This window comes from Anabrus simplex, chromosome 3, assembly GCF_040414725.1.
Source record: "Anabrus simplex isolate iqAnaSimp1 chromosome 3, ASM4041472v1, whole genome shotgun sequence".
Lineage (NCBI taxonomy): Eukaryota > Metazoa > Arthropoda > Insecta > Orthoptera > Tettigoniidae > Anabrus > Anabrus simplex.
In genome coordinates this window covers 345,089,276-345,113,750 of record NC_090267.1, presented here as the reverse complement: position 1 = coordinate 345,113,750, position 24,475 = coordinate 345,089,276, and the positions used below count along the sequence as shown (strand labels likewise).

Below are 24,475 nucleotides of genomic sequence, written 5' to 3'. Positions count from 1 at the left end.
TACTCCTACTCATATCTTCTGACAGATAAACTAATTTAATGGATGAAGGACACAGAGGGGTAATACTGTGAAGTGGTTGCAAATCAAATAGCAGCAGTACAAAGAAATTGGATTTGTAAAATGTAAATACACTATTGACCCAGATGTACTGTTTAAGGTTATGGACCTAAGGTGGAATAAAAGAGGAAGACCGTCAAGTATCCACATTCCTCAGACTTATTTTGGGCCACCTCCAATCCGTCAAAAGAAGATAAATGCGTCACTGATGCCTCTCATCAGTCCAGAATGCCAGTAATAGAGAAAAAAATACAATTTCAGTCAAGATTATTATATTTGTATTAAAGTGTACTTGGATTTGTTTGGAATATATCTTAGTAACTTAACTTGATATGTCAAATATATAGCATGCCTTCATGTGCTAAAACTTGATACGTCAATTTATACCCTTGTTTCAATACACACTTTCAAGTATCAGTTTAAAATGTATTTATTGTGGTTTATAATATGTTGGTCTACAAGTTCCTACAGTTTGAAGGTAATAAATTCAGCTATATTTTACACTGATCTGTAAAGTTTGAATTTCATTTCCTGAATAGTTTCATTTTTCAACATATCAACCTCTGACTTTTCACCACAGAATTGAAATACTTAAGATATGTACTTCCTGGTCAACATCTTATTTTTGGATGACTGACACCTTCATATGATACAAATATCAGGCATGTATAATACAATGTTTTGCTGTTATGCAATAATGGATTAAAATTCAGGAAAAATACCTACTTCACTGCCAGTGTCCATGTTAAAATACGGTACTGTTGAAAGTGTTAAACATGGGATTTTATACTGCAACTTAAATCTCTAAGCATTTGTAGCACTAAAATTAACCACCGCAGACCTATGGTTCCTATGTTCACAATACTTGTATTTGTACTCTCTAACACTCACTTAATTTATAAAATGAAGCTTTTACACACCCTGTATAATAACACTAATTTGAACATTGTATCTATAAATTCCAAGACAAGTATCTAAGAAAATGAACTATTCCTTTCATTGCTTAGTGATAGCCCTTCATTGTCTTCCTCTGTAGCTTCCCTCTCCAAGACAATACCTTCCAGACGTGAGTGTGTGTCTCTCTCTCTCTCTCTCTCCCTCTCTCTCTCTCTCTCTCTCTCTCTCTCTCTCTCCATTATCTCATTTCTCTACAGGATCAGGTATAAAGTGAGATAAATCTTCATAGTGAGTTTTTATGACTGGATGCCCTTCCTGACGTCAACTTCATCAGAGGAGTTAATGAGACGAAATGAATGATGTGATATATGATAACAGGAAGGGAGAGGGTGAAACTTGGTGCTGATACATAGCCTACTCTTATTAAATAGGCCGAGCTGAGTGGCTCTGACCTCAAATTGGCAGGTTCATTCCTGGCTCAGTCTGGTGGTATTTGAAGGTGCTTAAACATGTCAGCCTCGTGTCAGTAGATTTACTGGCATGCAAAAGAACTCCTGTGGGACTAAATTCTGGCACCTTGGTATCTCTGAAAACTGTAAAAGTAGTTAGATGTAAAGCAAATAATAACATCATCATCATCATCATCATCATCATCATCATCATCATCATCATCATCATCAAACAGCACCATGTAGTCTGCTCAAGGCTTAATGTCACAATACAATGTACGAATCACCAACAACACTCCATGTGAACATTGTGAACAGGTTTGGAACTGAATCCAGGCTTTTGGCACACAATCTTTTTACAAAATACAGTAAAACCCCATTTATACATTTCTCCCAAGTATGATTTTTTGTCTATGCACATATGTAAATAACCCTACCCCATACCACTACTACAGATTAACAGGTGTCTTTAGGCTGCTTTTTGAGGAATCTGCTTCCTGTTTCTTTGTTCATCCCCTTACTAATCAAGGTCACACGTCCATCTGATTCATGACTTTCTGTCAAAAGAAATTAAACCCACCCTGTGACAGCTGTTATTAAGAAAAAAATCAGTGGCAGGCTGGCTGACTGTTATTTCAAACAGTATTGTATACACCAGTACGTTACTCAGTATCATGACCAATGTTTCAATTGTTGAAAATATGAGCGAAATCGCTGAGGACAGTAGTGACAAAGAAGTGCCTGAAGAGACTGTACCAGTGATGATCCACACAGAGGATTTGGCAGTGCTAGATGTGACATTGCATTAAGTTGAGCAGTAAGTGGAAACTACGCCAACTGGTGTCATGCTCCTTAGATGATGGTACGACTTTGCTGCTCAAAAACAAGACTTTATTTTGAAACCAATGGCTCTGGACAATTTCTTCTAAACTTGGCAATGGTAGCTCCTATCTAACACAGGTATATACTGCATTGGTTTAACTTTTCCTGTTTTTTGTACTCATTACACTTTTATTCACATATTATCCTTTAATTTATTCCCATTTCTCCTTAATCCGAGTTTTTGTAATTGAAGGTAGCATCAGTCCCAGTTAGCTTGAATTACCGGTGCTGTACTGTATCCTTCGGTCCAAATATGATTAATACCTGAAACTCAGCTTGCAACAGCTGAACAGCAATTACCTTCTTCCTCTGTTGTAACCCCTCTGCATGTTACTCCCCCTCCCTCGTCCAGCTTGTCCTCTGCCCCGTGAAGAAGAGAATTTAGTTCCAGCTTCTGCAATCTCATCCAAGACCTTCTTACGCAATGATTTTGAAGAATTTAAAGGCCGACCTTTGGAGTACTCTTGGACCAAATCAAGCATCAGTTCACTGTCTTCAGGAGAAATAGATTCAGTCTTCAGCTGCAGTTGTGCTTCATTAAATACTATATCACGGATATCCACTGGAGTGTGCATTCTGAGGAATAAAGATGTGTGAGCCTAGAGAAGCAAAGAAAGTTTTAACATTAATACATAAACAGAATATTCTTCTCTCTTAATCAAAGATGACCTACAACCAGGAAGAGATTAATTAAAACATACTATTAGTTATTTATACTCAAATTAGAAAAATATACCATGAACAAAACAAAATGAAATTTTATTAACCCATATCTGCATACATTATTTTTTGTGTGGAATATTGCAATATATTTCATTAGGCCAAGTATTTGTAACCTAAACTAACAGGCTATGATGATTTTAGGTTTCATTAACACACTTTTTCAGAGATTTTTCCCTGTTAACATAAGTTGACCAGGCGAGTTGGCCATGTGGTTAGGGGCGCACAGCTGTGAGCTTGCATCCGGGAGATAGTGGGTTCGAACCCCACTGTCAGCAGCCCTGAAGTTGGTTTTCCATGGTTTCCTATTTTCACACCAGGCAAATGCTGGGGCTGTACCTTAATTAAGGCCACGGCCACTTTCTTCCCATTCCTAGGCCTTTCCTATCCCATCATCGCCATAAGACCTATCTGTGTCGGCGTGACGTAAAACAAATAGCAAAAAAACAAAAAAACAAAAGACAACATACGTTGACAGTGAGCATGGATGGGTAGGGTAAAAGAGATATTCAATGAAGGTACATTTCCATGCATTTTAAGCTTATGTGAACGTAATAATCAAGAATTCTGTCTCACTTTAGAATATGCACTGTTTCAACACACTAGGACAATGTTTGTTTGTTTATTTGCATTACTTGTTATAAACAAAAAACCAAATATTCAGCAAGTATGGTAACTCTGAAAATAGCAAAAACGTATAACCACGAACAAAACTTCAGAAAAGTTTAGTCTGCGATTCAAGGTTACACTCTATTTTTCATAGTCCAGCCTATTTTAACATGAGTGAAATGCCACAAATCTAAGAACGTGGCAGTCAAGATTACTTATTTTTCTCTGTTTCCAGTTCGCTTTACCATGTTCCATACATCGCACTTGCTTTTCACTTGTTCCGAGTCAGCAGCATATTCCAATGAATTGCATTTCTGGAAACATGCGTGAGGATAATTTTAAAATGGTATACAGGTGGAACTTCCCAAACGTACAAGTTGGAATTTGTTACATATAATAACTCCACCATGGATCAAGAAGAAATTTATTACTTGTAAACGTAACGCTCACCGCAACAGTCATCGTCTTGGCTGTATACAGAACGATATTTCACACCCAGTAACTTGATAAGGTGTCTCGTGTTTACATTTTGTGCAGTGTCAAACAATGAACTATAAACAATGCACCTCAAAAATGTTCTTCCTGTTCACCAATTTAAGATTAACAATATTCAGATATTCATGTTGGCAAATGTTTATAGTAAGCAAATATGGGTCAAACATGATAAGACATATTTTGGAGTATCACCAATATGTGTTGTACAGATATGTAATGAATGCAAATCAATAATCACTGTTTGAAATTGTCACTTTTGGCATATACAAATATTAAGCCTAAGTTGCTACCCAACAATTAAATTATGCAGCAAATCTGCTGTATTAAGTCTTGAAATGTATGAATAGAGATCAAAAACTGTTAGTTACAGTTTAAAGAAGAAATATTGCATACCTTCGGACATTTCTTGTGAAATCCCAAATATTACTTTCTACAGCTGATTATAGAAAGGAATGTCGAAACCAAAGAGGAAGAGGGTGAAGAAGAAAATTTAATTTAATTGTATTTGAACTCTTTAGGCCTTTTCAATGATAAAATTAGCAGCATTTCATCCCAGTTCATCAGCGGGCTCCTCAGTTGGATTGCCACACCTTTCCATGACACTGGTGGCTAGTTCACTATTGAAACAACACTATAAGTTTCCCTTGTAGGACAATGCAGTGACAATGCACTAGGGGAAGCATGTGCCTCTACTTGTATAAATGCCTGCCTTTGGCTTTTATGTCAAAAGTTTTTAATTAAATTTTATTGCTTACTTAATAGAGTGGAATGGGTCGACCTATTCGATAAAAGGCTAATGTTAATGTGACTATATTCTCACATTAGTCAGTTACATTATAATTCCAACTACAATAGTACTAGTTCCAGCCACTTGGGCCATCATGCGCTATACACATTAAAAACAGTATACTCTGCATATCGTTTATCATAGAGCTAAACAAGATTAAGAATATATATTACACCCCTAAGGGGTTTTAAAAAGGGGGTGAGCTTGATGACAAAAATATTTTCTCTGAAACTGCTTGACTTGCGAAGTTAAAATTTCAAATGATATCCTAGGTGGTCAAGTGGAAGATTACCAGCGATCCTTATTGCGACTGCTCTGATGTGCCTCAGACCGTTCAACATATCGTCACAGAGTGCCCACTCCGAAGATTCAGTGGGACAATAAAGGATATCCACGAGGCCAGTGATGAAGCTGTGAGTTGGCTAACAAAACTGGACATTCAGCTTTAGCAGCAATGCAGATATTGATGAGCTCAAATGTATAAATATAGTTAATAACCAAATTGTAACAATGTATCCTCATGCCATACGAAATAAATAAAAATATCCTAGGTGGTATTAAATAACTGGAGATCTGAAAAAAATTAACCCCTCAGGGAGTTAAATGGGGGAAGGGGTCTTAAGATCTGGAAACAAAAATATCCATCCTCCAAAACTGTTTAACATACTATGAAGGCAACATCTGATATTGCAGTATATCGTTAAAATCCTATGTGTGAATAGGAAAAATTTTAAAATGTTACACCCCTCAGGGGTTAAATGGGATTAGCTCTGGAAACGAAATAATTCATCCCTTTCTTGCAGACCACACAGATTATACTTTGCAGTCCAGAGTGGATAAGCGTAAAACATGGCTCTGAGATCAGGGAAATATGTCAAGACTCTTGCTTGGTGACCCGAGGTTATGTCTCCACCTCTCATCTTACTTATAGCTGCTGTTCAATATCCCATCACTCACTCACTCACTCACTCATCACTCTGCTACTTTTTGTCTTCTTTTGCATAAAGGTAACTCTGTATTACTTTGCATGATATCAGAAAAATTAAAGCTGGGGCTGTACCTTGATAAAGACCATGGCCGCTTCCTTCCCACTCCTAGCCCTGTCTTATCCCATCATCACTGTAAAGACCTATCTGTGTCAGTGTGATGTAAAGCAAATTGTAAAAAATAAAATCAAGCTCACTCAGATGGTTTGGTCTTATTGAAAGAAGACCAGACAAGTATGTAGCCTACCAAGTTGAGAGAATGGCATTAGAGGGCAAATCAGCTCTTGGGATAACCAAAAATAGTGCTAAAATTATGAACAACTTGGAGCATTCCAATGTTGATTCTGCTAGAGAAATGGAGGAGAGCAATTAGAATCATTTATTTCAGAAAGGGGTCAAGTGAACAAAATATGACAAAATGAGTTATTTGTGGGAACACGTTCTGCAGGGGTAGACACATGTTTTAGTGCAGAAAAGAGTCAAGTTCCGGCCTGTTATTATAGTAAGACATTATGTTCAAAATTGCGTTTAGTGCAGAAAGGGGTCAAGGGACGCTGCTTGCCTCGTTTCTGTTCTAAACTGTAGGTAAATTTTGTGGCGCACCTAGGAGGTTGGCACCACTTCTTACAGAGCCATATGCATTACATTCTTCTTCTTGTCAGTTGAGCTTCCTGTTCTGTTAGGTTTGTTCTAAATGCTGTTTGCAGTTTTCTAGTAAAAGCCTGTAGTGGTGTGGTGTTTAATATTGTGCCATGTTTTAAGTGTTTCAATAGCATTTAAACAATGTCGGATAGCTCGGACAATGAGCCTGTTATAAAAAAGAAAATAGGGTGTAAGAAAGGGGGAAACATACAAACGAAATATTATTTATGAAGCAGGAGTGACAGGCGCAGGTCTCTTACTCTGGTGTTCAAATACCCCCAAAGAGAGTCTGGCCCTGCGGTGTAGGGGGCAACGCGTCTGCCTGTAACCCGGCAGCCCTGGGTTCAATTCCTGGCTGGGTCAGGGGTTTTTAATTGTAAATGATTAATATTCCTGGCCTGGAGACTGGGTGTTTGTGTCGTCCTTAACGTTCCTTTCCTCACATTCAACATTCTACACTTCCTCCATTCCAATGCCATGCAGATTCATATCACATGGTGCAAGTAGGGGCAAAAGATTTCTATATGTCGATGCCCCGAACAAATAGCATATTTAAAAAAAAAACCAAAGAGAAAGCCCAAGAACCTCCCATGCAAGTGTTCAGCTAAATGATCTATAAATATTCATGAGCATGTAATAGATAATAATTGGATTTATTTTCACAATCTTGAGAACAAAAATGCACAAGATGCCTACATTCAAACTTTGGTTGAGTTTAAGGCAAAACATAGAAAGAAAGTAGGCCTAGGCTTACAGACCCCAAAGCATGAAAGTGACAATGATCAAACTTTTAAAAGGAACCACACTTCTTTGTATAATATACAGATGAATGGTGTTCTACATAATGTTTGTAAGAATGTTTTTATGAAGATCCTTGGCATTTCACGTAAAAGGCTGGAAAGGATTTGCCAGTTATTACTAACAAATACAACTCCTAAAGACAAGAGAGGTCAGAACAAGAATGGCAATGCCGTTCCTGGAAGTGTTTGCGTGGGAGTGCATGAGCAAATTTCAAAATACAAAATTAAAGTGACCCACTATGGTGGTAAAAAAAAAAAAAAAAAAAAAAGTATTTGGATGCTCGTCTTAGTATCACAAAAATGCATGAAATGTTCATCGATGAAAATCCTAACTTGAAGGATGTTGTTACAATTTTTATTACAGATATTTCTTGGAAAATTTTGGTTACTCTTTTGGTCGACCACAGGTTGATGTATGCAGTATGTGCAAAAGTCTTAAAGCAAAACTTAGAGATACATGTTTAAATGACAATGCCAAGCGGGCTGCAGCAGCAGAACTTATGATACACAAAAGAAGAGCAAGCAAATATTACAGTACTATGAAAGAAATGTCAAAAAATTTGGACGAAGATACTGCTGCTCTGTGCTTTGACTTCATGCAAACTTGCTGCTCCCGAATATTCCGGTCCAGGAAATATTTTACATGCGACAGCTTTGGATAAAAGTGTTTTGTATACACAATTTGAAAAGCAACAAGTCAAAACTGTATGTTTACCATGAGGGAGAGGGTAACAAATCTCCAGATGAAGTGAGTAGTTTCTTGTTGAATTGTATAAATACAGAAGTGCCTAACACATTTAAAAATCTTATCCTGTTTAGTGATGGACCATCAGGTCAAAACAAAAACCATGCCATTGTGAGGTTTTTGATGAACCTATGTGAGAGAAGGAGATTTGACACTATTACCCACAACTTCCCAGTGCATGGTTATTCATTCTCGCCTTCTGACAGAGAGACTTTGGAGCCATAAAGTGCAATGTCAACAAAATTGATCGCATTTATATTTCGGAGGAGTATATTGAGTTGATACTGAAAGCCACTAAAACTAATTGTTTTACAGTTCACTAAGTCTCCCCTAATGACATACTATGCTTCAAAAAGTGGTGGCCACAATCATACAAAAAGGCCACAAACTCTGACAAAACCTCTGGCAGAGGTGTTCCCAAAATTTTTAAAATTTCACAATACATGCAGTTCTGTTATAATAAAAATACTTGTGGAAAAGTGGTGGTTCTGCCATTCATTAACAATGCTATTCATTCAACATTTACTCTGCTGAAAGTAGCTTCTCCTCCCAACTTGCCGACTGAGATGGCGTATCCTTCAGGGAAGGTATGTGTTTTTACTACAATATAGGCCTTAAGAAAACCTATAAATATAATATTTCAACCAGTACTTCCGGTACCCTATCTCTACGTTTGGCCTAGGACCTACAAACAGCTTCTGTTTCAGGTTCCCATCAATGTGAAAAGGATAAAAGACCTCAGTAACCTCAAACCTTACCTTGTTGGGTATGATGAGTTCTACAGCGGTATACTGCAATGGCCTACTACGAATGCAGAATGTGCTCTGGAGTTAGAAGACGAATAAAACAGTGCACTACCAACCAGATAATGTATGGCTTTGAAATTTGAGACTGATTAGGTTAAAAGAAAGTACCAGTTATCAAAGTATGAATGCTTTCACGGCTGGTGTCAATATAATAAAAATCTTCCGGGCTATTATGCCATGGTCCACTCCTCTCATTTCATCCAGACATTTCTACTACTGCTGCGGTAGTCATCTTCTCTGTCGTCGTGTATGTACTCTCTCCTGTATCCCGTTGGCAACTGTCGCCAGTACAAAGTACAAAGTGTTTAAGTTCTGTTTTTGCAAAATATAAAAAAGTAAAACAATATAATTTTTGTGATTATGTTTAAAGTACATAAATAAAATTGTGGTAAGTTTTTAAGATCCATAAAAAATTCTATGAGGTATTTTCTTTGTTTTTCTCAAAATGGCATATTGTTCACTTGACCCCTTTCTGAAATAAATGATTCTTAGAAATGCCAATCCCACTTAACCAGGAAGAACGTGGCAGATTATTATTATTATTATTATTATTATTATTATTATTATTATTATTATTATTATTATTATTATTATTATTATTATTATTATTATTATTGTTATTATTAATAGTGTTTTGAGTAATTCAGGTGAACTCATAATACAGTAGATCCCAGGGAATCACTGGAGAGGTGGAGGAAATATTTTGAACATCTTCTCAACGTAAAAGGAAATCTTCCTGGTGGTGTTGCGAACAGCCAAGCTCATGGGGAGGAGGAAAAGGATGTTGGTGAAATTATGCTGGAGAAGTGGAAAGGATGGTAAATAAACTCCATTGTCATATAGCAGCAGGAATAGATGAAATTAGACCTGAAATGGTGAAGTATAGTGAGAAGGCAGGGATGAAATGGCTTCATAGAGTAGTAAGATTAGCATGGAGTGTTGGTAAGAGAGACCGTGCAATCAAATAACAGCTCTAGGTACATTTAATGGGAACCTTGAGTGCGAGTCTCCCCGCAGAGTTCCCAGGCCACACCTACCCATCTCCAGAGCCAGAGCGCCAAGCAGCTGTCGCCAGAGTACGTGAGCTGTTGTTGAGGTTGGTCTAGCATTTGCATATTTTGATCACAAAGGGGAATCAAGTAGCGTTAACGCCTGTAATCAGCGCTATGTTCACATCATACTATATTCCGTATAATGCAAACTATCATATATTCGTAAGTCTCTCGCTTGAACGGACAATCACTCATATCATATAGATGTTGATTCCCATAGGGAATCAGAAATATCTGTTTTGAATGAGTAAATTTATAATACCAATATAAATGGTCCGTTATTGGACGTTATAAATTTTCCAGCTAACTCATTCTTGGTTGCCAGCGTTTCGCCCCCGTGTGCTAGGCTGGGCTCATCCGTTGGTACCTAGCACACCTAGCAAGACGCATGGCCAGTGCATACCGCAGAGGTCACTGTGTAGGCTAATTGTAGCCACCGGCAGTGCCAATGCACTATGAAGGACTTTGTCTCACTACCAAAAATTGATGCCTGCTTGGCCATCAATGTTAGTCGCATAGTCGCATTTCCTTTTTATATTGCACGTAAGAGCGACAAATTGCTTAGAGCTTTAACCTGGTGTGATTCACTTCTCCTATAGCACAATTGGTAACACAGCTACAAAATCATCAACATCTATACGCAATGGAAGTCTGGAATGTTAGCGACATCATATTTTGGAAAATTTGCTATAGTAAACCAGTGACGTCTATATTGTCACTAAATAACTTTCCAGCTAAAAGTTCATTCATATTATTATAACAGTAGTAGTAATGTTATTTCATGGCAAATATACCAAATATATAGATGATGATACCCTAGTCATTTGAAATAAGGGTCTCTAATGTAATGATCATCATATAGAAATCTTTGTTAAAAGAATGCATTGTTTATTTGTTCTTACATTTTCCAAAAATCCTTATACGAAAGCTAAATGGTGAATTATAGCCAGTATGAACACTCCTGTGTCCACCTCTGTGGTGTAGTGGTTAGTGTGATTAGCTGCCAGCCCCGGAGGCCCGGGTTCGATTCTCGGCTCTGCCACGAAATTTGAAAAGTGGTACGAGAGCTGGAACGGGGTCCACTCAGCCTCAGGAGGTCGACTGAGTAGAGGTGGGTTCGATTCCCACCTCAGCCATTCTGGAAGTGGTTTTCCGTGGTTTCCCCACTTCTCCTCCAGGCAAATCCTGGGATGGTACCTAACTTAAGGCCACGGCCGCTTCCTTCCCTCTTCCTTGTCTATCTCTTCCAATCTTCCCATCCCCCACCAAGGCCCCTGTTCAGCATAGCAGGCGAGGTAATGGTCATCCTCCCAGTTGTATCCCCCGATCCAATGTCTCACGCTCCAGGACACTGCCCTTGAGGCGGTACAGGTGGGATCCCTCGCTGAGTCCGAGGGATAAACCAACCCTGGAGGGTAAGCAGATTAAGAATGAACATTCCTGTAACAGACTCATTTTACAAAGATGGAAGGTGCCGTACAGTACACAGAGTAGCAAAAGAAAAAAAAATTCCCTACAGCTACAGTCGCCTTCCATTTTCAATTTATATTTTTGCTGGAGTGGTAAATTTTTTTTCCCTCTTCACGAGGTCCATTGCTTAACGTCAAGCTAGAAACATGGCAATCATATACCGGTTATGGTACTTTATTCAAATCCTGAATAACAACGAAACCTTATCACAAGAACTCTGTTGTTGCCTTGTAAATACTTAACAAAAAATAACACGTTTATAGAGTTCATAATGTAAAGAACTAAGGCTGGAGTTCTTCAATCCCAGCCATGTCAACTTCACTTTCACTATCTGAGTCACTGCTTGACGAATCATCCTCACTGCTGCTGCTTTTAGTCACATTAATTGTTAGGCGCACGATTTCAGGGTCCAAAAGGCCTGATTACAATAATAACAGTAAGTTATTTATTAAATTGACCACCTAATCAATACCATAAGTCATTGTCTTGGATAATTTACATTGATCTATTAACTAAATTAACTAAATTAAATTAAATCATCCAAGACAATGACTCATTGTATTGATTAGATGGTCAATTTAATAAATAACTTACTGTTATTATTCTAATCAGATATCATCAATATGGACCAAAAATGATATTTATTACATGTAATCCAAAAGGCCTTCTGACTGTATATATTGTTCCTCAATCTCTCTGACATGACGGCATACTGAACCCCACTCTTCCGCACCAATTTCAGAAAATCTCTGAATGCAAACATTTCTAACATCATCCAGCTTAAAGGTTGTGTTTTGCTGTGCCAGCCATTGTTTCACATCACCCCATATTTTTTCGATGCTGTTCAAATCTGGATGATAAGCCGGCAAGCGAAGAACAGTGTGCCTGTATTCATGTTAAAGATGGTCCAGAATATAGCTCTTAGTTCGAGGCTTATTGTTCTTCATAAGTTCATAAAGTTCAGTCTTGAACATATCATCTCCGTAAGGTATGTTGTGCCTTGTTAGCCAGTTCTGCATTTCCTGTTTGCGAGCATTAGAAGTAGGGCATTTATCATACTGAAAGTTGTGATAAGATGCATTGTCTACCACAAGAACAGATTTTGGTGTCAAGTTTGGGAGAAGCATTTCTTTCACCCATTTCATGTGGTTCATGGCATTCATTTCTCAATGGTAATCACTGGATGTCTGATTTGATTTAAATATCAAGAGGGCATTTGGAATAAAACCCAGCTCATTGCCTGCATGAACAATAATAAGGCACTGCCCTTTCGATATCGGCGATTCAAGACCCTCTGTAGGAGATGTGGTGTCACACCAAGCCTTCGGTGTTGCGTGGGAGCTGTTAATGTAGGTTTCATCACTGTAAACTATAGGGCGACCCTTCTGATGATACCTAGTAACAGAACGGAAAAATGTGATTCGAGCACTGCGAATATCATTACACTCAATTAGCAAACACATGTTAATTTCCTACCCTTTTCCAATAAAATCCAAGTTCTTTGAAAAATTTTCACAAACTACTGCATTGTACCTTGTACTGTATACATTTTTTTCAGTTTTACTGACACAGATTTCATAGTCAGAATTTCTTTCTCAGTTATATAAAATTTATTGATTGTCCTTCGAACAACGCACATGTCAAAATCATCTAAACCAGTGCATGGATGCTTTTTTCTTTGTTCTTGCGAGGTGTATTGAACGATGCCAATGTTCCTTCCTGGACCTGTAGCAATTTGTTTCTTCATGGACTTCACGGTGCAAGCACTTACATGAGTTGCAGCACACACATGCTCCTGCACTATTTTGGCTGGAATAATAAATTTGTTTTGATTGGCTTCTTTCTGCATGAACTGTAACACATTAGACACTATTTCTCGACCCTGAGAATGAAGAGTTTTTCTGTATAGTTTTGAAAGGACGGGAGGCATATTGTTATCACTACTATTTCGCACAAGTCAACTTGTAGCTTTCAGTTGCAACACAAAGCGCACTGTTAGGCAGACGTGTTATCGCCAAGCTCGCTGCAGATTAACTAACTACTGTGCACCCAGCCACGTGCACCACAGAGGGAATAGGCAGTTGTGTTTATGTTTCATGGATCTAGAGAAAGCATATGACAGGGTACTTCGGGAAAAGATGTTTGTTATACTGGGCGACTTTGGAATTAAGGGTAGATTATTAACCCTGGAGTGGTCGCGATGGGTCTACGAGACCCGGGCGGACATACTTACTGGTGTTCCTCTTGTTGGAATGCACCGAGCGCTTTCCCCTCCCTGGCAGCTACTTGGCTTCCGACCTTCAACCAAACACAGTAGCCCACTCTCGGTTGCCTTGGAAACTTTGGGCGTACAGGCTGTTCACGGTCTCGCAGACCCGGTGCGACTGTTAACGTTGGTCTTTGTAGTCAAACTTCGCATTGTTAGTTTAGTATATTTTTCTTCTGTGTAACAATAGATGAAGCTAATTCTGCCTGGATTCGTTCCATATTGGAGAAATCTGAAAATGAAGAAGCTCTTGGTCATTTCTGCCCAACAAACAAAGACAGGAGGACATCCTTCATCTGCCCCAAGTGCCAAAATTTCACTTGCGGAGAATTTGGACAACTTGTCTGGTCTGCAGAATGTGCATAGAAATTGATTAAAGTGATGTTTCCCTGTATTTGGATGTGTTTCAAAAACTAATTTGATTTTTATTTTATGAATTATGACACATAATTCACACATTACCTAAAAAAAGAGTCCATATTTTTGTACCAATAGTTTAAGTGTGAAATTCTCAAGAATATGTTTTATTAAGACTGTGTAGAAAATATATGAAAGTGTTGCTTTGTGCATGCAGACGCAGGAACAAGTGAAGAAAAAAAAAAAAAAAGAAGTAAAATACATTTTACTGTTACCATGTTTTACCTTTCACAAGTTAACAGAAAACAATCAGTTAAGTAGATAAATTTCATAATTCTTCCGTATTGAACCAAGATTACAATTTATTAAAATTCGTATCCACCTTATTCAATACATTAAAATGTTGTTAAGATGAAATTACAACATATATTTTATCAGAACTAGTTTCAACACCTTATTTTGCGTCATCATCAGCTGAAATACAATCTAGGAAATATTTGGCAAACATATAAGTTTATCTACGTCACATAAAACAAATGATGCAAAATAAGGCGTTAAAACTAGTTCTGATAAAATATATGTTGTAATTTCATCTTAACAACATTTTAATGTATTGAATAAGGTGGATACGAATTTTAATAAATTGTAGAAAACAATCAGTTTTTCAGTGTAATTATAAAAATACCTTTTTTGGTTAAATGGGATAGTTAAATCTTACAGTCATGTAAACTGCATTAAAATAAATGAAATAATGTCCTATAATACTGTATTTGGATGTAAAGTATAAAAATCTAATAGTAAAACACTGAGAAAAAATTGGGTCTGAGAGACCCGGTACGACCATTAATATTGACAAAACCCATGCGACCACTCCAGGGTTAAAATCAATCAAAGGCATTTACGTTGACAATTGGGCTTCAGTGAGAATTGATGGTAGAATGAGTTCTTGGTTCAGGGTATTTACAGGGGTTAGACAAGGCTGTAATCTTTCATCTTTGTTGTTCATAGTTTACATGGATCATCTGCTGAAAGGTATAAAGTGGCAGGGAGGGATTCAGTTAGGTGAAAATGTAGTAAGCAGTCTGGCCTATGCTGACAACTTAGTCTTAATGGCAGATTGTGCTGAAAGCCTGCAGTCTAATATCTTGGAACTTGAAAATAGGTGCAATGGGTATGGTATGAAAATCAGCCTTTCAAAGACTAAACTGATGTCAATAGGTAAGAAATTCAACAGAATTGAATGTCAGATTGGTGATACAAAGCTAGAACAGGTCAATAATTTCATGTATTTAGGTTGTGTGTTCTCCCAGGATGGTAATATAGTAAGTGAGATTGAATCAAGGTGTAGTAAAGCTAATGCAGTGAGCTCGCAGTTGCGATCAACAGTATTCTGTTAGAAAGAAGTCAGCTCCCAGATGAAACTCTCTTTACATCGGTCTGTTTTCAGACTAACTTTACTTTATGGGAGTGAAAGCTGGGTGGACTCAGGATATCTTATTCATAAGTTACAAGTAACAGACATGAAAGTAGTGAGAATGATTGCTGGTACAAACAGGTGGGAACAATGGAAGGAGGGTACTCTGAATGAGGAGATAAAGGCTAATTTAGGAATGAACTCGATGGATGAAGCTGTATGTATAAACCGGCTTTGGTGGCGGGGACATGTGAGGCGAATGGAGGAGGATAAGTTACCTAGGAGAATAATGGACTCTGTTATGGAGGGTAAGAGAAGTAGAGGGAGACCAAGACGACAATGGTTAGACTCAGTTTCTAACGATTTAAAGATAAGAGGTATAGAACTAAATGAGGCCACAGCACTAGTTGCAAATAGAGGATTGTGACGATGTTTAACAGATTTACAGAGGCTTGCAGACTGAACGCTGAAAGGCATAAGAGTCTTTAATGATAATGTATGTATGTATGTATGTATGTATGTATGTATGTATGTATGTATGTATGTATGTATGTATGTATATATGTATGTATGTATGTATGTATGTATGTATGTATGTTATTATCATCATCATCATCATTATTGGGGACAAAGACTGTTCGCGTCCTTAGCATTCCTTAAGCTACACGTATCCCCCTGGGTGGTGCTAAAGAACAGTCACTTCGAGGAAAATACCTACACCAAGAAGTTTAGGCAGCCAGACAATCCTGGTGATCTCTTGGCCCGAAACATTGCTTGATGTCACAAAACTTGAATACAAATGGCCTTTCTCAGGGGCTTTCCAGCTAAAAATCTTGGCCCTGATATCAGGGTTTGCCAAATTGCATAGAAGGCATAAGTAGATCGAAATGTCAAGTACTGCAAAAAATTGTTAATACTGTACCATTTCATTGCCCTGATTATTTCAAAATGAGGTGTTAAAATCGTTATTTTGCCGTGAATAGTGATTAAGTGTCAGAAATCACTTTACAATGGCGAAAAATGAAAGTATCCTCCTATTCAATACATCATATATTCCGTCATTAGACGGAGTAAACAAGTTCAGACATGTTTCGGCTCGTTTGAGCCATCTGCCGAAACATGTCTGAACTTGTTTACTCCGTCTAATGACGGAATATATGATGTATTGAATAGGAGGATACTTTCATTTTTCGCCATTGTAAAGTGAAAACCATCAATACGGAATGATTCTAATATCTTGTAATGTCAGAAATCATGCGGCAGAAAATACGAAGTATAACATACAGACATGTGGAATCAAACAGCCCGTAAATATGAAGTAAGAAAGTACAGACCAATGAAATCCAAGTGGCCGTGATTTAGATAAATGCAGTGACTTTCAATTGTTAAAACCAACAGTAGGAACAGTGGAACATCGCATTGAGTTACCAGACAAAGATTTATGAGAGGATTCATATGCAAGAAAAACAGCAAATTAAAAGGGATATTTCCTAAATTATTGAAAAAATAAGTTGCAATAGAAAGTTATAACGCTATATTTCTTGTAAATGTAAAAGAAATCATAAGTGGAATATCCAAAAAGGGGATGAAGTGAATAGTTGAGCGCAGATTGGGATTGAACTAGAGATTATCAAAGATTTATTAGAGGAGACGTTGAAAAATCGCTAATTTAAAGTATCTAATCATAAAACAAGGCAATATTTAAGATACCTTTTATGTCATTCAAATTAAAGTATTGACGTTTGCGACGTCATAATCTACTTTGCTCAACCTAGGCATAATTCAAAGAAGATCTGTAAATAGCAAGATTATGAAACTAATGATGCTTTTAAATATGTTTCTTATGCATGTCTACGAGAGCAACATGATGGCCAACTAAACTGGAGATGGGATTGACGTCTGGCAGAAACCCATCCAGCTATTCCTATGAACCCGAGACTTTAGACCGCAGCCCGGACATGATCAGCTGTAATCCAGAAATGATCGCCCTCTAGGAGAATGAGAGAACAGCCGTCCCAGTCCAGAAATGCAGGCGGAATAAGTTAAGTTTCACAAAGTTTATTAAAATTTAATTATATATATATGGAATATTTTATTTAGTAGCAAGTTGTTGATGGTGATACTATAAGACATAGGTCGATATATCTTCGAGAGGTGATTTCAATGTGTAGTTTCAGCGTGAATGTACTAATAGTGACGTTTTACTTAGGGATTTAGGTAGTCTTCCAAAACAGATAAACAAGCTAATGGGTAGGGAAGATAATACTCGCCAATGAAGTGCTTTGCTAGCAATTTTCAGTTTTCTTTCAAAGAATTATACCATGCATATTGTAATCTGAGATATTTGGAATGTGAAAATGAAGCATATTGAAGTGTAGGTTATCGAGATCGTATACGACGTCAACTTATTGCCAAATGTAAGTAGATATAGGCTTAATGTGTTCGTATTTTGATAAAAGAAGTGCATATCAATATGAATGATAGTTGTTGATCCTTATAACATCAATTGTGATGAGATACAGAATCTTATGAATTGAGCGTTACTTTGAACAGATTTAATGATGTTGGAATGAGTTTGGAAGTTTCATCTATGGTATTCCTTGACTACTAGTAACCATATGATTGAATTTACAAAGCATTACGACCTTAATATAAAATATTCACAAACTTGTTGAGATTTTATTGATTAATTTTTACGGATTTCTTAAGGAATATTGTGAATATGTCCAAGTATGATTAATATTATATTTTTTTAAATGTTTATTGGTATATTAGCTTAGGTAGCAATTGAAAGCTACAGATGTGAAACATTGCTTACTCCGCTTACATTTATTGACAAAAGAGTCATGAACAGCATGAAACATGGATCAGATGTCGTATCAAAAAGAAGCATTCTTAATGATTGTACAGATTTTTCATGATTGTACAGATTTTTCATGATTGTACAGATTCTTAATGATCATACATATTCTTAACGTTTATTCATATAAAACACAATATCATGTAAATATTTATTATTTTAATGGGAATTTGACAACTCTTAGGTTTTAGTCCCAAAGAATTTCATTTTATTTTATTCTTAATATAACATTTCTTTAGTTTTGAGTTAGCCAGGTGGAATGATGGATTTATGTCAGCCTAGAGAATTAAACATTTTAATTTTCTTTTATATGAGATTGAGGAGATGTAGAATGTAATCCACGTCAGGTCAGGAGAACTTCCATAAATAATCTAATTCCGCAGGAAACTGTAGGAAAGGAATTATTTTATATGTGAAGATGAGACCTTGGATGATGGTAAAAATGATTGATGAAGTCGAATCAAAACTTATAAGTAAGCTGATAACTTCAAGACAATCAATTTTTTTTTTTTTGGAATGAGATACCTACATGCACAAAAGAATTATTAGAAAGAATTTTATCCCAACATGCTAAAATAATTTTGAATAAAGTTAGTATTTAAGAATTTAACTTATTATTATTATTATTATTATTATTATTATTATTATTATTATTATTATTATTATTATTATTATTATTATTATTATTATTATTATTATTATTATTATTATTATTATTATTATTATTATTATTATTATTTATAGATTATAAGATTAATTTAAGGCAATTTCACAATTGATAATGAATAACTGAACTTAAAATCGGTTACATTTTGATTTAATGACCTGATAGACAAGCAGATATACTCAAAAAATAGAAGGCATGTTTCTCAGTCGGATTCATATAAAAATATAATTTTTTTAATATAATTTAATCCCTGAGTGGTATATCATAGCTAGATGTAGATTTCCTTGAACGCCGGCATGTAGTTAATTAGAGGAAAGAGTAGACACCCAATCGCCAAAAATGAGTTACTTGGTCGCCCGATTGTAGAGATGTGAAAGGAAGAAAAGAGTCTAAACCGGTGCAAGAAAGACTGGTCGCCCAACTGTGGGGCAAAAGAAGAGAGAGGATTTCCAATAGCCAGCTCAGTTTAATATGAAATGAAATTTATGTTGTTGCTATCCAGGAAACCATACTGCAAACAAAGAAGAACTGAGGCGAGAGGGGAAATTCCAGATTATGAATTACTAGGAGCAACATACCATCGTGCTTAAGGTGTGGCAATATATGTTTGAACAACAGTTGAAAATGTTATACTCTGTTCAGCTTCTGATTACACTGAAATTCATGAAGTACTAATTAAAATAGATAATGCAACATATCCAAAATTTACAAACTTCCTGCTATACCCTGATCAATACAAGTCTTAACAACATCACCACACCCCGCAGTGTACCTTGGAGACTTCAACAGTCATCATATTCAATGGAAATACAGGGACATTGACAAGAATGGTGAAACGTTAGTTAACTGGGCAGAAAAAAAAAATAACATGTTTGTGGTATTTGATGCTAAAGAAAGAGCAAATTTTAAGTCAGCAGCATGGAGTCAGGAGTATAATCCAGATCTTTGTTTCGTGACCACCAACGAAAGCAGATTGCCACTGTGAACCTCATGCCTAGTATTACCAGACTTTCCACACAATCAGCACCATCCAGTTATATTTGAAATAGGGACTAGCATACAACTGATATCATGTCATCCTCAACCGAGATGGAATTTCAAGAAGGTGGAATGGGATGTATTTGCTGACAATCTGGACAAGTGCCTGGGCTGGATCATTCCAAAAGCTAGTAATTACAATAGACTTGTAGGAGCAATCATATGTGCAGCAAAAAAGGCTATACCCAGAGGTTACCGAATGGAGGAGATCAAGAAATTGCATATGACCTTCTACATAGCTTGGATGAAGTACGCCGTGTCAGATGGACCCAGAGTATTGAATCACTTAACTTCCAAACCTCTAGCAGAGAAGCATGTTCACTCTTACACAAATTACGAGGAGTTACGAAGAAGATGAGGGAGAACAATCACATATCAGCCAATAAGTTTGCAGCATATATATTATCTCCACCAATGGCCATAGCCGTGTTGAAACACCGGATCCCGTGAGATCTCCGAAGTTAAGCAACATTGGGCGTGGTCAAGATTTGGATGGGTTGCCACACGCTGTTGGTGGGGGTTAAGGGAAAGGAGGAGCAGAAAGGAACTGGCCACCCTACCGCACGTAAACTCCGGCTCAGGCAACCTCTGCGGAGGTTCGGACCTGCCTTCGGGCAGAATACACCCTTACCTTACCTTATATTATCTACATCTAGAGCACCAAGAGACAAACCCTTCACTTGGCAAATTAAATGTAAACTTAGTATCCTCAAAAAGAACATCACTGAATAATCAGAGTACTCAAACCCCTTCTCCACCTCTGAAATAGTGGTCACTCTGAAAGATGTAAAAGCCAGCAAAGCTCCTGGAAGTGATGGTATACATCCAAAATTTCTCCTGCACTCCGGGAAGTACGCAAAACAATGGTTAGCAGAATTCTTCTCGGATATAATAGCAACAGGTACAGTTCCATATAAAATGAAGCAGTTGAAAATCATTGCAATACTCAAATGGGGTAAACCACATGACCATCCAAAGAATTATTGTCCAATAGCAATGTTGAGTGTCATATATAAGCTTCTCGAAAGGCTGTTGTACAACAGAATTTACCAAAAGGTTTTTGAGAATCTACCTGTTGAACAAGCTGGCTTCCGCCCATGCAGCAGCTGCACTGATCAGGTTCTATCTCTCACCACCTTCATAGAAGCAGGATATCAAATGAAGCAAAACACATAAATTGCCTTTACAGACTTACGTGCTGCATACAATATAGTTTAGAGACATGGACTGATGAATAAATTACTACAGCTGATCCACTGCCAAAAAACAACACGACTAACTGACAACACGATTCATGAAGGAAATTTTACTGTAGTAATTGGAAAAGATGTCAGCTCTCCTAAAACACTGAACAGTGGTTTGCCACAAGGTTCTGCCCTTGCCCCTCTGCTTTTCAAGCTGTACTTATCTGACATGCCAGCAACAAAATCTAAAAACTTTGGTTATGTAGATGACTGGGCCATCGCTACTCAGAACAGTACATTTGAAGTAACTGAATAAGTCCTAACTTCAGATTTGGATATGTTAGGCAAGTACTTTTGCCAGTGGAGACTACTACCCAACCCGATTAAAACAGAAGTGGCCTGCTTCCATCTATCGAATAAATTCCAACAGAATCTGCAATGTGTACTTTGAGGGAAATAGACTCCACCATAACATGTGCCCTAAATATCTAGGGGTCATTTTGTATAGAACACTTTCCTACAAGAAACATCTTACGAAGGTTGCTGCCAAGTTAAGGAGCAAAATGAAATGGTGTATGAGTTTTAGTGCTGGGAGTGTCCGAGGACAAGTTCAGCTCGCCAGATGCAGGCCTTTTGATTTGACCCCCATAGGCGACCTGCGTGTCTTGATGAGGATGAAATGATGATGAAGACGATACATACACCCAACCCCCGTGCCAGCAAAATTAACCAATTAGGATTAAAATTCCCGAGCCTGCCGGGAATCAAACGTGGGACCCCTGTGACCAAAGTCCAGCATGCTAACCATTCAGCAGCCGGACAGTTAGCAGAAACAACCTCTTGCATAAACTTTGTGGTACTAGTTGGGGATCTTCAGCAAACACACTACGAACTTCAGTTCTTGGGTTGGTTTATTCAGCTGCTGAATACTGCACACTAGTGAGGATAAACAGCACTCACACACAGAAAGTAGATACACAGTTGAATGGGAGCATGTGTATTATTAGTGGGACCATACGATCTACTCCCACTTACTGGCTACCCATTTTGAGTCATATTGCAGCACCTGATGCTAGAAGGAAGAGTGTTCTCATAGGAGAATATCAGAAGATCATGAATAATCCATAGCTGCCTTTGTTAAATGATGTAGCCTATGTGGAGCGAAAATGACTCAGATCAAGGCAAACTGCTGTTTCCACTGCCAGAATTTTGTCAGAAGAAAAGTTCAACATTTGCCTCTCATGGAGCCAAAATCGGCAACAACACTGCCCTGAACGATGTTGTAGCATGCCATGTATCCTGGAAAAACTGCCAGGATTTGATCAACCCTGTTCTGTGTGGACAGCCCTCAATCGTATCTGCACTGGCCATGGAATATGTTTAGATGCTCTCCACAAGTGGGGAAAAGTCTCGTCACCAAAATATGGCTGTGGTGCTGAGAAACAGACGATTCAACACTTTGTGACCGAGTCCCCAAACTATGCATATTGTGGGGACTTCAAGGACTTTTTAACAGTTACAATGGATGCTGTATGTTACATAAAGAACTTGAATATTTGTATATAGATATATGTAGAAAGTTATACTTCAATAGCTGAAACTTTTATATAATTTTATGTATGTGATAACTAAATGATAATTTAATGATTTTTATGTGCCATATGCTAAATAAGTAAATAATAATAATAATAATAATAATAATAATAATAATAATAATAATAATAATAATAATAATAATAATAATAATAATAATAATAATTATGGCTGTGGTGCTGAGAAACAGACGATTCAACACTTTGTGACCGAGTCCCCAAACTATGCATATTGTGGAATTATTATTATTATTATTATTATTATTATTATTATTATTATTATTATTATTATTATTATTATTATTATTATTATTATTATTATTATTATTATTGATAAGTAACTATTAATTAATGTCATTTTTTTCCATGTCACCTTCCTAGGTTTATGTAGTGTTGATGAAACACCCAGGCTCGATTTATGACTTCAGTGTCTGTCACGGGCTAGCCCCAGCAAACTCTCATGGAGAGTGCTGGATTTTCTCTCAAGTTGTGAATTGAATGTCTATGCCATTGAGCCCCCCTATAATACCACATAATATTATTCTTATTATGATTACCGGTATCTCAAAAAATGATCATAAATGTGACTAAAACAAAATACTTAATCTTTCATAAGATCACAGCGGCTATCACTGTTACCATACAGAACCAAGTAATAGAGAGTCAACTCAGCTATGTAACTTGGTATAGTATCAGACTCAACACTTTCCTGGAAAAGCCATATTGATTATGTAATCAGCAAAATTCCCCCTCTGATAGGAATAATGCGCAGGTTAAGATACAGTAATTTCTCTCACCAACAATTGAAGTGTATATATTTTTACAATGATCCACCCATATCTAACATTCATAAGTATGGAGTGAAAGGCATAGAATCATCAATGTTTAGGGAATATAATGTATTGCCTCCTGTTATAAAGAACAGTAAACTAGTTAAATGTTTTAAGAAAAAGCTGAAGGAACATTACTCTTATACAGATATCTTATTAATGAGCAGCAGTCGCTTGGTAGGCCAAGGCCCTTCAGGTCTGTAGTGCCATGGGGTTAGTTAGATATCTTAATATAACCTCTGTATAACTTACTTTAATTACATTAATATGTGTCATATTTAATATCTTACAGCCATTCAATATCTGAATATACTTCCGAAAAACTATGATGCTAACATGTTAAAAAAAACAAGTAGCTCTTAGTTATCCAAAAATGTACTTGTCACTTTACTGAAAAACTGTACTATATGAAATGTAATTACTGTGTCGCCTTAACAAAAGTATGTACTGTACTGTCCCTATCACAAGCCAGAGGCTCATGGGACCTTTTGTCATAAATAAATAAATAAATAAATAAATAAATAAATAAATAAATAAATAAATTAATTAATTAATTAATTAATTAATTAATTAATATATAATAAATAAATAATGTACCGGGAACGCCGCTACGGGAAAGAAGTTCGAAGTATTATGTGTGTTGAACTTTGCGCAAGGCGAAAGATAGGCAGCCCGCTGAACTCGCTGACGTTCTCAGCCGTGACGTAGGCTCCTCGAGTGAGCTCTACACGGCCAAGCGTGACCATATATGGTAATGTCCCGGCCCATGTGCAAAAGTCTATTTAGCGTTAAAATGTTGTTATTTTGACACTGCCAACGTGGAGGCCATCGTAATAGACGCAACCTGTCAAATTCTTAGGAAAATCCACC

The 24,475-nt window shown here is 37.0% G+C and overlaps 1 protein-coding gene across 1 annotated transcript in view; it reads right to left on the bottom strand.

Annotated features, from left to right (window-relative positions):
* Positions 1 to 1,209: 1,209 nt before the first annotated feature.
* Positions 1,210 to 24,475, bottom strand: part of LOC136867324 (uncharacterized) — a 62,715-nt gene continuing 39,449 nt past the window's right edge. Inside the window, exon 3 of the mRNA XM_067144475.2 lies at positions 1,210 to 2,884. Coding sequence (XP_067000576.2) covers positions 2,582 to 2,884 — 303 coding nt within the window. The 3' untranslated portion in view covers positions 1,210 to 2,581. The remainder of the gene's footprint in view (positions 2,885 to 24,475) is intronic.